This window comes from Epinephelus lanceolatus, chromosome 17 (genome assembly GCF_041903045.1).
Source record: "Epinephelus lanceolatus isolate andai-2023 chromosome 17, ASM4190304v1, whole genome shotgun sequence".
NCBI lineage: Eukaryota > Metazoa > Chordata > Actinopteri > Perciformes > Serranidae > Epinephelus > Epinephelus lanceolatus.
This window is the reverse complement of record NC_135750.1, coordinates 28,377,209-28,393,058: the sequence shown is the minus strand read 5'-3', so window position 1 is coordinate 28,393,058 and position 15,850 is coordinate 28,377,209. Positions and strand designations below refer to the sequence as shown.

The following is a 15,850-nucleotide window of genomic DNA, read 5'->3' as shown; positions in this document are numbered from 1 at the left end:
CAGAGTGCTGCAGGAATGAGTCCTAAAACCTGGAAATGAGTTAGCATTTTAGCACTCCTGGTTCCCTCGTCTTGAAGTCAATGGGTTTTTGGTTAGATGCCTGAAATAGGGTCTGTGGTAAACAAGCTTAAGAGACTTTTATGTTTTCTACGACATAAAATATGTCAGTAAATACCTCACTTGTGAATTCTGAAGCCTTTAAAAAAGACGGTTGCTAACAAGTGGCTAAATGAGACTACAAAGCGTCATCATGCTGAATATGACCTTACAGCTTCGTTGTGGTGATGACGTTGAAGTCATGTGGCCATGCTGTAGTTAACTTATAGCCTAATGTTAGCATTTTACTTCTGGTGATTGCAATTACTTCACAAATCATAAAAGTAGCATTCATTTGTGCAGATTATCCTGCTGTACAAAACATGCAAGTATCATAAACTTTTGCTTGTGACAGAGTTTATTTTCTGCAATAATCAAAGACCAATTGAAAAGTCGCATTGGCTTTTGGTCGAGGGAATCAGGGCAGGCTAACTTCAGTATTGAACTACAAATAAACATCATCACTGCAACACTCTATAAAGGATCTGTACGCAACATTCAAAGCATATCTATGATTCAGAGTTTGGGGCGGGATAGTCTGAACATGGTTCTTGAGGAGAATGAGTTGGCTAATGGTGCTAACGCAGTAAACAGCGCTAACCATGGCAACAGTGGTAACAGGGTTACTGTTAACCTGGGGGGGGGGGCAAAGAGTGGGTTCTAGGTGGGATGGAGTTATACGCGTTAACCACTGTATGAGTGTGGTGACAATTCGCCAGTGGGACAAGCATAGGAGCTCACATGCATGAATATGCACACACTGCTAGACTGTCCACCAAAACAAAGAACAGAGAAGCTTGGATTAAAACACAAACAGAGGGAGCGTGGCTTAATTCTCTGCTTAGGACACCATCACTCCATGATGTCTTTACATAGCAAACAGTTCTTTGCTGCGATATTAATGCTCTGAATGTTGCATACAGAATCTTTACGGATGTTTATTTTCCTAATTTAAAACTGAGTTGTTGGTTGTTTCACCATAATGAATTAAGTGTATAGAAAATAAATAAAATACTTAGGGTTGAAAACCAAATTTTCAGTAGCTGTAAGTCAATTTTATTTATATAACCCCAAATCACATCCCAGAGGGCTTTGCAGTCTGCACAACATGCAGTGCCCTCTTTCCTTTAGACCCTCAATTCAGATAAGAAAAAACTTTTCAAGGAGAAAACTTTAGGTACTATAGAGAAAAAAATATGAGTTTTTATGTATCAAAATCTAAAATTAGAAATTCAAGAAGTAGGTCTCAATATTATGTGGTGTGCAGATGGTTCTCAGATGGGACCTGACTAGATAAAAGAAATCTATATAGATCCAGAGAAAAGTGCAGTGAGTGCTGAGTGTTTTTAATACTGCAAAACACAAGAGAAAGAGAAGAAAACTGCATACACCTGGATTGGAATAATATAAATAGAACATAGGTAGGTTAAATAAAAAGTTAAATCAGAGATCAGAAACATAAACAGCACAATAGAATAGAGGAAGGTTGGATATCTGCAGTGGAGCAGGATGGGAGGTTGTGTTTTGAGAAACCATGAACATGCTATGAATAGCCTTTTCCTTTCGAATGAATAATGTGTTGCAGAGAGAGGACTAAATCATTGTAATGAGTGTATCTATGAATATGACTCCAAAAAGAATTATATAATGCACAGGAAAGTAATTATCCCTGGGGCAGTAGGTTATCTAATATTGAGGATCTGTGCTGGAGCAATTTTCCAAATTGAGCAGTGAGCCCCCAAAAGTGTACACAAAATACATGAGAATAGTAATAATTTCTGATAACAACACACACACACACACACACACACGCACACCGCATGCTGGTTTGGAGCAGTTTCATTTTTACCTAAAACATTTGCATACAGTTGCATGCCAGTGTTTCCCATTACATTATTATTATTCCCTATAAAGGGCTGGTAAATCTAAGATAACATTCATGCAACAGTGGAACTCCATTAAAATCAGTACAAATGAAATGTTTACAAGCATGGCAGCAGGGCTCTTGGTGGCGTGGCCTGCTCTTCCTCTGCAGGAGAAACGCTGGTGCTCTCAGAGTCAGAAAAAATCCTCCTCAAACACCCCTCTCCATGCACAATAGATTCCATTTAAATGATTTATGTGCAGCACAGAGTAATAAAGTTATGTTCTAATCTTAAAGCTACAACATGTCACCTGGGTTTTAGAGGGATGAAATGATTCATATGTTCATTTTCTACTCTGCTTAGAACATTTTTCTCGCTCCATTAGAAATTCACAATGTGGACAAAACAAAACAAAAAAGCTGACACTTCTTTATGTGACAAACACGGGACTGTCAGCCTCAGAGATACTGTTTGTAGCTCGAATCAATGTTTTAATACTTCAGTTTACTTCTAAGGACATGTAATAAACTATTCATTGTGCTCACTATGCCATTCTGTTTACTTATAAGCGGCTTGAACAGGAATGGAAACTTCATGGTGCCGCTCTATTTTTTTCTGGAGATGTGTGAAAATCTAAAATGCATAGTTGAAACCCACATTTATTTTTTAATAGTTGATAGAAAGAGATAGATAGGCTACTACTGCTGATAATCGTCAGGTGTGACTGGAATATTATTATTATTTAGGGGTGGGGTAAAATATTGATACAACATAATATCACGGTATTTTGCGTGGCTAAATTGTATCAATACATGGATGGCAAGTATCAATCTTTTAATTCAATAAATTATTAATATTGTAAATCCAAATTAAAATGTGGGTAGCCTACTAGAATAATAAAGTCAGTTGGTTATTCCATCCATGAGATACATTTTGCTGCAATAAAAATGACCAAAGTGAGATTAACGGAGTGAAAACTTTATCTTATTAAACAAAAACAGATGTTGACAGAATTTTTCTTTCATTATTTGCAGTTGAAAAAAGTAATAAATCGCAATATATCACAATATGGGTTATCGCGATACTTAGCATATCACAAAACATTTAAATTCGCAATAATATTGTATTGTGACTTACATATCATGAAAACATCATATGGTGGGGCCTCTGGTGATTCACATCTCTACTATTAATACCTCAGCTCATCTTTTAGATTTTTTTATTGTCACCTTGTTTTTCTATATAACAACAATAAGGTGATTGATTTTTTTTTAATCCATCATATGCTCGATTTAAATTCAAGCTCAGGTTGAATTTTGGATGTTTTAATGTTTATGTATTTATTTTTATATATATTTTTGTGTTTTTTTTACGCCCTGATTTCACAAAAATAGCTCAGCTGTTATTTTTTTTTAAAAAAATCAATCGATTAATTAATTAATTACAGCTATTTTTAATAAATCTGGACATAAAATAAATAAAGGCTAAATAAAATAAATGAATAAATAAAGGCTAAAATGACAATTAAATTAAACTTCAACAAAACAACAATAAAATAGCCTACTACTACTACTACAACTTTAATAATGATAATAATAATAACAACAACAAATTGCAAACAGTTCAATCATATTATATTATATTATATTATATTATATTATATTATATTAACGTTTGGTTGTACTTTCTATATTGAAATATACTATTTTGATTGGCTAGATAGCATCGAACTCCACCTCCCAGAGTGCACCGCGGCAGGGCTCCTCGTCTCCCATTGGTCCATCTCTCCGCGCAGCGGAGGCAGACATGAGGCAGTGGTGAGAGCCCGGCGGAGAGCTGCGGAGCTGAAATGAAGCGCACACACGGAGCGGCTCACACCGTGCAGTGCCGTGCGGCTCAGGAAGAGGCTCCGCGCCGCTAAAGCTGAAGGCTGCTCCGGCTGAATGAAGGGCTCCGTCCATGCGGAGGCTAGCGCTCATTCTGCTGCCCTGTGCTGTCGCCGTCCTGGTGCACTTGTGGTTGGCACAACGACCCTCCTCCACCCCGCTGGACAGCAACACACACTCGGGTACTTTTTAAGCCACAACCCCGGGCTTCACCTCCTCACAGCCTCGGAACTTTTCCACATCCGAGCGGCTGGCTAACTTTGCTTTTACCGCCCCGCTGTGTCTGTTGTGGTTGTTAGTTTGTGTGGGAACAGGTAGTTTACGCTTTGCTCGTGAAACTGTGTCCGCGCTAGAGAGTGTGTGTGTGCTCATATGTGTGTGTTTAGTGGGAAATAATGTGAATGTAACAGTTGAGTAGTGCTGGGCGTTGCTGGGATAGTCTAACGTCTGGTACCAGACTGAAGCGAGCTGAGCATCTTCACAACTACTGATCTCAGAGCTGCTTCATATGGACTATCACTTATGATCAGGGCTGTGCTGGAGGGTGAATCCGCTTTTTTTAATCAGAGGAGTGTAGTTTAACCACCTTTTGATGCATGAAGACAATTTTCCTGATGTCAGTTATGGGATGCCTCACAAACTAAACATTAAAGGGACCTGCTGTCAGATTCAGGGATGGGGAGCATAAATCAAGCAGTGTGATTTTTATTTATCTCTTGTTGATGCCTTATCATTGTCACTAACTGTAGGTCATATTTTATCCTTATCCTCACACTAAATCCCTCATCGCTGGATAAGAAATGACATCCTGTTGTTTTATTCATGTAAATATTGTAGCAAGGCTTTCTGTTTATTGCTGCAGATGAGTCGTTACCTTTCTATGAAGTTTTGGTGGGAGTGCTGTCAGCGAGACACCATTATGAACTGCGACAAGCGATAAGGAAGACCTGGCTGGGCTACCTCCAAGATCACCCTCACTTCCAGCACAGGTCTGTAGGATGGTTGAGCTCCAACTTCACCACTTCTTTTTTCTGTCTTTCTTGTTTTGTTTTTTTTTATTCCACGGCCTGATTCATACAGTGGAAATAAAGCCTGCAGCTGTCAGCAAATAACTGACCGCCCTACCAACCCTTTTATCTTTACCTGACCAGCGGCCAATATTGTTCTCTCTTTCATTCTTCCTTTTTGTCCATTTCCTTCTCATTCAGCGATGTGAGCCCAGATAAGGTGTGATGGCCTTTAAGCAACCCTCAGTAACCATGGCAACGGAGGGTGGATAGATGGACATCTTTAGAAATCTTACAGCCTAATATTGCACAAAAAAAAAAAAAAAAAACGGAGAATGCGATAGTGTTTGTGCTTATTTTCAGAGTGGGGGTGAAGTTTATCGTGGGCGAACATGGCTGCCCCATTCCAGAGGAGGACCGAGAGGACCCGTACTCCTGCACCCTCCTGAACTTCACCGAGCCAGGTAGAGAAGATAATAATAATAATCAGCCTCACACACTAATGAGGGGGTATCTGCAGCTGTAATGTGGAAAGATGCTCTGTGCGCAATCTGTTGCTTGCAGCATGCAGCCGTCAACAGTGGAGCTGAGGCAGAATAACAGGAGACGAGCTGAAAGAATGAAAGAATGCATGTTCAGAAAAGAAGTAAAACACCTTTATTCATGTACACCCACAGCTCAAGGGCACCGTTCTTTTCCTTTCTATACCCAAGGCCAAAGCAGAAATCTCTCCCAGCTGCTGCAGACGTAACTAGAACTGCGTAGTGACACTTGAAAAGTAAAGCTATACGAAGTACTGACACACCATATAAGAAATAATTGAACAGGCTCACTGTCAGATGGAACATCCACAGTAATTGTTATGTCTCTCACCTCCACAGAGTCGGTCCAATTCAGCCGTTTCACTACTTTTCCCGGTCGGTTCAGTGTTTGCTGCCTTCATGAAAACATAATTACTGCTCATCAGAATAGGCTTTTTCAGACAGCGGCCTTTAGGGTCATGGTGATGTTTTATTTCTCCAGCCCATTCTCTGCTTTCCACTGTGTTAATGGTTGTAAGTGTTGACGTGATTTGCTTCAGAATGGAAGGCAGGCAGACAGCTTTGGAGCGAGATGCTGGTTGTGATTGGAAGAGAAAGAGACAACGGCTGCTTTTAAACACAGTTGGGTACCTGACTCGGGATTCAGGTCAAAGCACACGTTAAGCGGACAATTAATTGTTGCTGAAATATGTTTGTGCTGCATTCATCACAGGAATTTTTCTTTGGGACCACAATAAGGTGAATGCTAATTAGCTTCTCAGACTCTGTTTTTGTAATTCTGCTGCCACACAAGTTTGTGGTTGTTTTGGGGAGAAAAAGTCAAAAACTTAATGATATGAAATATTTTGAGATGTAAAGGCTGCCTTTTCTTTTTCTTCTTCTTTTTTTTTTAAATTTTAACTACAGTGTTTGATTAATTGTTTTAGCTTTAGTCACAACATTTCAACAAATCAATCAGTCGATCAACATTCAATTTTGAGTTTTAATCATTTTAAGGTCAAGTGTGTAGGATTTAGAGGCATCTATTGGCAAAAATGGAACATAATATTCACTCTAAGAATCTTTGTCTTTCCGTTGCCTTAAAATGACCCGTTTATATTTACATGCAGAGCAGGTCCTCTTCCACAAAGTCCACCATGTTGTTTCTACAGTCGCCCAGAATAGACAAACCAAGCAGTGGCTCTGGATGGGGCCACAAACATTTTCGCATCATCTTAGTTCTCCTATACACCCGGCACACAGGAGAAGTTTCAGTTCTGCAACCTGACCACTAGATGTCACTAAATTTTACATACAAGACCTTTAAGGATTTTTTAAGCAAAAATACTGAAAAGTCACTGGTTCTCAAATGATTTTCTCAGCGTGCTTTCAGACCTAGAGTTCACTTGCTTTGGTCCGAATCAGGGACTAATTTTGTTGCAAAGCTGCATAATTGCCTAGAGTTGGTTCGTGTTCTCACGGCAGCATTTACAAGCAGACAAGATCAAATGCCTTGCGCGAGAAAGGCGCTCTTGATAGGTCAGAATTTCCATGCGGGAAAAATCCAGGAACTAAACAAAACATTGTTCATTTTAGTCAAACCATACAGTTTGAAAATGAGGCGCGGCCCAACTAGAAAACAATGTTTTGATGCATTGGATGTGCTGAATGTGCATATTAAGGCAGTACAGGAGGAGGTGCACATTAATAACCCTCCAGGACTGTAACATACTCATGTTTAACCCAAACAATACGTAATGTGACTGCAATTGGTTCAGATCAAGGTTGGAACACGTTCTCACCACAAATGAACTGCAACAGAGTTAATTTGTAACCGGACTGAGACCACCTCTTCAAGGAGGTCTCAGTCCGGTTGTTTTGGTGCGCACCCGAGTGCGATTGCTGAGTTCACACCTGCCCAAATGAGCTGCACTTAGGGGGCAAATGAACTTGAGTTTGATTGAACCGCACCAAACAGGGCAGATGTGAAAGCACCCTTAGTTTTATTAAATTAATTATCTTTTTGTTTTGGACTGTTGGTCCGACAAAACAAGCAATTTGGAGAAGTCGTCATGACCTCCGGTAACATGGGATGCACATATCTTACTGTTTCATAGACCAAATGTCAATCAGTTGGTAAAATGCTTTTACTTCACTTTCCCTGGCAACAGTGTTTAGAAAGAGTAACTGAAAATCTTACATAGTATACTATTTTTTAGATTTTCAGTTACTCTTTTTAAACACTGTTGCCTGGGAAAGTGAAGTAAAAGCCAACCCCAAATACACCTTATCTTCTTCGGTGTTTCGCCTAGCTTTTTTTTTTTCTTTTTTCTGTGCTTTGTCTCTTGGAAACCCACTGCATATGGTCTGGCACCTGGTCACTGCCTTTTTATAAAGTTCGAGCCGTAACCTGAGCAATGTGGCAGTACACGCCCATAAACGTCCCAAGCACATAAAATAAGAAGAAACTATTCAAATACATGCAGAGCGTGGAGTTTCTGGAAAAATACACCACCACACAGTTCTAGTGGGTCATAAGTGATGATTGAGAGCAATTACCTCTGTGTGAGACTACACATTGTTTTTTAGGAAAATCCTGCATAGTCTATCTTTAGCCAATAATGTGAATAACTGTGAGATGCAGCCCTTGTTGTGACTTGATTTGTATATTGTGTAATTTACTATTCAACTGTAAATAACAAAGAATATTATAGACCTTTAGTTGTTGCCTGATTTTGAAAATAATCACCAATAAATAGTAGATAACTGTAAAATTGCTTTTCATTATTTATGATTTCTGCCGAGTTTTATTCATTTTCCCCAGAATAAACTAGCAGTCTTATGCTGGCCAGTGCCAACAGAAGCACTGCCATGATTTGTTTTGATAAGTGAGCACAAACTAATAATTTATATTTAGCGAGCATAGGAATATTAAATATATCCTCGCTCGCTGGTGAAATCCTGCAGCTCAATTCCACTCGGTCAGTGTGAGAAACATTTGGTATGATAAAGTGCTGCTCTCTCTTTGTCTGTGATTCCTTGCCTCTAATTGTCTTTGTTTTGGAGTGAGCAGCAAAACTTGTGTAGAATGCATATAAAGTAAAAAGGCTGCTTCCCTTTAACAGCCTTGATCTTTTCATTGATCTCCTGGGTAATAAACTGCTCTTTTGTAATTAAGAAACCACACTCACGAGCAGAAGCTCGCTTTGAAGACAGCAGTCCCAAGAACCGGCTCCTCAAAGTGCTGATGGTGTAGCTTTACCAGAGTCTGCCTTCTTCTCTGAACGCACTCCCTCTCTCGAATCGCTCGGTCTTCATCACTGAAAAGAGGCGGTCAGCATCTTGGGATTGTAATAAAGTTCACGTGTGCAGTAATCTCTGCCATCCCTCTGTGCCAGTGGCAGGCCAGGATGCGGAGATAGAGATCGTGACGGTGTCTGACCCCTTGGTGCTCGCCCCCTCCGATGTGTCGGCCATCGCCCTGGATTTCAAGGTCCTACACCCGGTGGTGATCACCAGGCTGGGGGTGTTTCCCAGCGGGACCCGGCCAGAGCTTCAGAACAATGTGACGGTGAAGCTTCTCCAGCTGGACCAGGAGGTAACAGAACCTGGACCTTGACTGAGCATAATGTATCGCGTATGCTGCGTTTCTGTGGAGGCTGCTAGATACATAGCCTGGGGGCAGCTGGAGGACTCAGTGCTGGTGCTGTTACTGCCTCACTGAAAGACACTGACTGAAACTTCTGTTGGGTCACTGTCTTTACGATAACAGTCTGTAGTATAGTATTCAGTATAGATTAAGGTGAACTTGCATCAAAGAAGTGTTCTTCATGAATTCTTGATGAATAAAAATTTGTGATTTTTGCAGGAGGCTGTGGTCACTGCTCGTTTCAGTGCCATCAGCACAGGGACCATGGAGAGTGGGGTGTGGTACAAACCAGTGGAGCAGTTCATCTTGCCTAAGGTCAGTTTCTCCACATACAGCATACTCAGTACTTCTAATGCCCTGAGGTCATGAGTCGAAGTCCCCCAACACCCTCCTCTCCATAGAAAAAGTCTCAACATATTGTATTTTTTTTATATATATATATTATTTTTTTATGTTGTTTTATCATATTTTTCTGCCAGCTCTGTTTAAATGGAGCAGGTCTTTCTGAAAATGTCAAACTGAAAACAACTAACTAAACTGTAACTGAGGCCCAATTTCCATGGATAAAAAATCCACTAACACCCAACATCTGGCTTTTGTATTTGTTGTATTTAATACGAAAGGTTACAATCTGCATGAACCCCTTGGTCACAGGTATTTATTGGCTCCAGCTCTGATTAGCTTCCGTTGGAAATTCGACACCTGGGTGGACAAGCTTATTCTAGCCCCCTGTACAGAGGGGATTCATTGATGGGCTGCCACAAAATACTGTCCGTTTCCATCCAAGCAGCATTTGAACATAATTCAAAAGTTAGTCTGCGTCAAGTTTGAGAGAGACTGAATAAGTAAGAAGAAAAGAAAAAAAAGTAACGGACGTTTTTACCGGCCTCCATGCTGCTTTCTACCATTTTTATTTACCTGTTCTCCAGGTTTGTCCATGACATCAAATATTACACACCAGAAAAAAAAAAAAAAATCAGAAAAACAAACTCATGTCACCAGGCAATGGGAAAGCAGTTTATCGCTCTTTTTTAATGTTTTTTTCCATGTTTAAAAAACCTGCATAAACTCACTAATCTTGGGAGAAAATTATATAAAACAACTCAGATCACTGCACATAGTATTTTAGTGTCCCAGGAAGTTAATTCAATATTTCCCTACAAAGAATAAATGCTGCATGGGATTTCAAAGCCTTTTCCACAATGCTAATAAAGAATGAATTAACACCAGATTACAAAGTGATTTGCTGGTTGAAATTTTTGAGCTTATTTCACCTCTGACCACACCCAGCATCAGAAATTTGATTTGTCTTACCTGCAACTATGTTTCACAAAACATAGGACTTTCTCTCAGGAGACGCGTTTTTAACCGTGTGAACTTTGCTTGAAGTTTGAGTCAAGGTACGTCCTCGAAATGTTTCATTTTCTAAACCTAACCTCAGTAACTTCACTTGCTTAAACCTAACCTCCATAATTTCACATCAGTTATGCAACTTTACATTACATAATTAATAATTTGTAGGATATAACCATTGTGTAAGTTTAAGTTCCTGCAGTACAGCTGTACATCGCTGCCGCAATGGGAGACATTAAACCACAGCAAAAAGGAGATTTTCAGGAGGTGTTAAGTTAATCTTGAATAAAATTGTGATGTACTAGAATCAGCCCAAATACATTGTAAGTTTTCAACAGTAGAATGTAAAACTACCTCAAGGTTGCTAAAACCAACAAATGCAAAGAGACAATACAGAGGACATGTCAGTGTTCTCAGTGGTAGCTGCGGCCCTGCATACAGTATTATGATCAGTTTAAATCATGGACAGAGCAGTACGATATAACGTCTGATTTTTTATTCAGGGTTTCGAGGGGACACTGGTTTGGGAGAATTTGGACTCTGCTGGATTGACCACAGTCAACTCCTCCTCTGTGCAGCTCAATGATGGAGGAGGTGTCCTCAAGATCTCCTCTGTACGTACTGATGAGCAGTCAGAAATAAATGCATTAGGAATATTCTCTCTCAAGTTATAAAGTGAAGCAAGGAAATTAAAAACTTTTTTGCTGTGTCCCTGAATTGCAGATCGCAGAGGGCATATTGCCTCATAGAAGTGCACTTGGATTTCCCGGTTTGGCTGGAGGCTTCACATTTACTATCTATGGTTGGTCCAGCAACACAATTAATTCTGAGCTTTTTATGAAAACAGTTGGATCAAAATCAATCGAGCCAACTGTTGTAAAAGGAGTCCCTATGTAAAAATTCAAAAAAGCATTGTTCACTCTGGCAGGTTATGAGATTAGCTCCTTTTTTCGCCTCAGGGCTCTTGCATACGTGCCAAATGGAGGCAACATTTCTTTTTCCCCTCTCTGCCCTGTTGTGTTACATTATTGATCGCACCTGCATGTGTTTGCATTTGAGTTTATCTGGGAATGGATTTGTAGCCATTTTGGGGGAAACAAAATTTAATTCACCATTCAATAGCTCTGAAAACAGAGCTAATGATCCGTTCTGTAAAATGTTACAGTTTTATTATATTGTTTTGCCAGCCAGTGATTTAAGTTATTATCTCTCAAAAGAGCCTTAATGTATTCAAACAAAAGTGAATGTGACACCAGTTGTCCCCCCCCCCCCAAAATTTATCCTGTTTTGTCTCCCTATGCCCCCCCTCCCCACCCCCACCCCCACCACCACCACCACCCCCACCACCACCTGTGTCAGATGCAGACGGCCTGTCGGGGCTCCTGCGGGGCCGCCCGGCCAGGATGGAGCACCATTCCTCCGGGCTGAGGCAGGAGGACGCCACCTTGCAGCAGGAGAGCCTCAGGCACGGCGACATGGTGTTCGTAGACGTGGTAGACACCTACAGGAACGTGCCTTCCAAACTGCTTCAGTTCTATAAATGGTATGGCAAGTGCTAATGACTCGATTCTCTGTCTCCAAATTGCCTTGGCCCTCTGAGGAAATCAGCAACCTGAAATGAAAGTGTGTCATTGCCTCAAAATGTCTCGCTGTTAGAATCACGATTGCAATCACTCAGTCAGGGAAAAGGTACAGTTGTGAGTCATCAGGTAGCAAAATACAGTATACAGAGTGGTCTTAAGCTTTAGGGGGTATATTATTTATTTGCAAGACCTCCTGCCCTTCACTCTCAGTGGTATTTGAAGTAAATCCTCTCTGGGATATTGCCAAAAATCAGAAGGTGGGCTTTAATTAAGGTTGCAAATTCCCTCTCTGGCAGGTCTGTTGGAAACACTGACTTTAATCTGCTGCTGAAGACGGATGATGATTGTTACATCGACGTGGACTCAGTATTAATGAAGATTGACCATAAGGGTCTCAAGCGCAGCAATTTCTGGTGGGGGAAGTAAGTACAATTTGGTGTGTGATGCTGTTGACAGCGTATATTCTGCTGCTGATTTTAGCCCACTGCTGTTTGCAACTTAACTTCAGTGCAGCTGAAGTCGAGATGAAAGAAACAGGAATGCTTCTGTCAAAATGATGATGGGTCAAGTGAAAAGGAGACAGGATGTGATGATAATGTATCTGCCGTCCTGACCCAGTTTCAGGCAGAGCTGGGCAGTGGACCGCATTGGGAAGTGGCAGGAGCTGGAGTATGCTAGTCCAGCCTACCCGGCGTTCGCCTGCGGCTCAGGCTACGTCGTCTCTCGTGACCTGGTCCAGTGGCTCGCCAGTAATGCAGATAAACTGAAGGCCTACCAGGTAGAGAAGACAAGAGAGAGAGACTGTGGGTGTATGGAGGCAGATAGTCGTGAATATAATGCGAGGAATCTGTTGTGGATGTCTTGTTACAGGGAGAAGATGTGAGCATGGGGATATGGATGGCAGCTGTCGGACCACAGAAATATCAGGTAAAATATGTAATCACATCCAGATCTGCAGACTCCAATGACGCAGCTTGATCACACATGATTAGGTTTGGCATATATTTATTTATAAAATGCAATTTATTAGACTTGTCAGGGATAGAACGGAGAAGTCGTACACTTTCCATCATTGTCCCTGTTGTTTACACAATCCACCAACATCTATCAAGACGTGATGAACATTTAATGTCTGGCATTAAGAAATATTATAGAAAAAAATAGAAATAGAAAGTGTATGTAGACAAGATGAAAAGAAAGCATAATATAATAAAAGACAACGGTTGTGTGATATAGTCCAAGATGCAAATAATCGTTGAAAAGGAGAACAACAAAAAAAAAAAAAAAAATATGAAGATGCCATGTTACCAAGAACCATGAAATTATTCTCTTAACTCAATTATTCAAGCAGCCTGGTTTTGGTTCGTTTCATCTCAGCTTGAAAAAAACCTGCTGAAGCTCACATTGTGAACGATGAAGATGAGCTGTCTCTGGCTCAGTTTACTGTGGGTTATCAATCAAACTCTGTATTGCATCTTTTACATATTGCAGTTCAGTGTGCTCTACAAGTGACTGACAGTAACAAGAGTAACAGAACAGTCGAAAGATGAACTGTAATGTGACAACAGGAGACAAAGACATGCACGCTGTTGATCATTTCTTCTGTCTTGATTAGCAACGTTTCACTCCTCAGAGCGTCAGTACGTAAAACTCTACAGTACGATACAACAGTGATACTCAGCTTTTGGCCTGTGGGCCAAATCTGGCCCGTGACAGGCTGACAGGTGGCCTGCCAACCATTTACTAAGTCACAATAAGAGTAAACGGATTCACACTGGGATTAATTTTTTTATTTGAATGTAAATAAGTTGCCAGAGTGCATAAATAAGCATCATAACAGGGGAGGATCCCCCGGATGCCCCGACAGAGGGGGGTCCCTGACCTGTGCAGGAGTGTTGTTACTAGATTTGCCTTGTTTATTAATTATATCTGATTAATGCTATTAATATGTCACATTAACTGGCCCCTGGCCTCAAGTCATTTTGCAAAAGTGGCCCTCAGGCAAAGCAAGTTGAGTATCCATGTACTACAATATTTTCAATTAACTAATATATTACATAATGTAATGTACAAAAATTAAATCTTACTGTTGGCTAAAACGTGCACATTTTGATTCCTGTGAAAAACACGTTAACAAGCAGGACTGAACATTGAGATTTAGTTCACTATTTTATCTTGCTTTATATCCTTTAGTTAGTTTTACAGTTATGACATTTGTACATTTTTAATATGCAAAAAATGTGCACACTCCTTATTGTACACCAGACTTTTAGCGCAGCCTTACAAACACTAACTGTATGAGCAGGTTCTGGTGTCTGTGGAAATGCCACGATTGTTTTGTTAACTGGTTTAATCTTGACAACATGGAGTTTGGTCACAGCGCATCAAAGGTGCATATTAACAACTAAACCTGAGTAAGACCTCGACCAGTGTATGGCTAATAATCAAATCAACGTGTGCATGTTAACACAGCCACTGTCCTGCCCTTTTGCTATCACCAGGACGCCAGCTGGCTGTGTGAGAAAGAGTGCTACCTGGACATGCTGTCGTCTCCGCAACACACAGCCGAGGAGCTACACATCCTCTGGGACAGGAAGAGGGCCTGCGGAGACCCCTGTGGTTGTCCTTGGGGCCACTAAATCTGGCCCACGACACACTCACCACGCAGCGCTGTGGGTAAAACGCACTCAGCACTGGCTGTCAGCTCAGTTTCTGTGGTGTCCTTAAAACCCCAAACTGAGTCATTTCAGAGTTTTATCAGTTACTATGATTATATGATAAAAACACGTAAGAGTTTTGAAATGTGGGGAGTTAAAAACTTTGAGATTTCATCGCAGGTTCTTAATATTAACAAAATACTGTACCAACATGAACCATTTGCAGCTTCAGAATACTTTAAAAACTCACATGTAGCTGTAGCATACTGTCAGCATTTGTATCATAAACTCAGTTATTAAATTTGAGATTGAAAATGTTGTCAGTGGATCAGACAAAATGTGGAAAAAGACTGGATTAAAAGATATTTTAGTAATGTGATAACTGACAGGGACGGACCAAGAACCATGTGCAATCTTAGTATGTGATGGTCACTGGGTACAGAATCACTGCTGTAAGACTTGAGTGCTTTGTAATATTATAATTATTGGTACTCTGATACTCGGCAGACTCAAACCTTTTGGTTTTAAAAGGGAATATTTGATGGAATTTTAGAGATGATTGCTTTACATTGCTATATTTTGTAAATTATTGTCTTAAGCTTTTCATCCTCTTCACGATTTGTAGATTTACGACGAGCTTTCTCACAAACACACAGTTTGTACTCTAACTGTCATTGTGCAAATAGTGATGTGGCCTTACTGTATTTGTTAGGCGTCATTCTGTATGTACGTTAACACTTGTAATATCAGCACAGATTTAAATTAGTGTGTTTGCAACACAACTTTTTGGAACTTGAACAAGCGGTCTGAGTGACTGAAATAGACTCACTACTTTAACACTGGTTTTATGAAACCCTCCTCACAGGTAATAAAGAACACTTCAGAGAGAGAACGACTTCCTTGTTGTTTGTTTTGGGATTGATACACACCGTAAACTCAGTGTTGCTGCTGATTCTGTGTTGGATCCATGTTGAGCCTGGAGCGTCGTTATAGCCATTAGTGCTGCTCAGTCGGCACCAGAGACTCACTATCAGTAAACAGATTTTGCACTTGCTGCTACAGAAGTGTTGTGTGAAGTGTGTTTCTTTAACTTAAAGGAGCAGGGTGTAAGATTTAGGGGGATTTAGTGGCATCTAGTGGTGAGGGTTGCAGATTGCATCCAGCTGAAATTTTCCTGGGTAGATTTCCTTCAGTGTTCAGGAGGTTTTTACCAGGAGCCGAATTATCTGCAGA

The 15,850-nt window shown here is 40.5% G+C and overlaps 1 protein-coding gene across 1 annotated transcript; it reads left to right on the top strand.

Annotated features, from left to right (window-relative positions):
• The first annotated feature begins 3,786 nt into the window (after nucleotides 1–3,786).
• On the top strand, nucleotides 3,787–15,506 carry b3galnt2 (beta-1,3-N-acetylgalactosaminyltransferase 2). Its single transcript, XM_033612604.2, has 12 exons — nucleotides 3,787–4,029; nucleotides 4,710–4,836; nucleotides 5,218–5,318; nucleotides 8,774–8,973; nucleotides 9,244–9,339; nucleotides 10,881–10,991; nucleotides 11,101–11,179; nucleotides 11,737–11,920; nucleotides 12,257–12,382; nucleotides 12,579–12,738; nucleotides 12,831–12,887; nucleotides 14,462–15,506. Exons 1-12 carry the CDS (start codon nucleotides 3,921–3,923, stop codon nucleotides 14,597–14,599), a joined length of 1,488 nt encoding a protein of 495 aa, XP_033468495.2. The 5' UTR covers nucleotides 3,787–3,920; the 3' UTR covers nucleotides 14,600–15,506.
• The last annotated feature ends 344 nt before the right edge of the window (nucleotides 15,507–15,850 follow it).

What these genes read in the sequence shown, in the direction of transcription:
- b3galnt2 (XM_033612604.2), top strand. Translation starts at nt 3,921, where the DNA reads ATGCGGAGGCTAGCGCTCATTCTGCTGCCCTGTGCTGTCGCCGTCCTG. An exon ending in CTTCACATTTACTATCTATG is followed by an intron (nt 11,180 to 11,736) that starts GTTGGTCCAGCA and finishes CACCTGTGTCAG; the next exon opens with ATGCAGACGGCCTGTCGGGG. An exon ending in AGCAATTTCTGGTGGGGGAA is followed by an intron (nt 12,383 to 12,578) that starts GTAAGTACAATT and finishes GTCCTGACCCAG; the next exon opens with TTTCAGGCAGAGCTGGGCAG.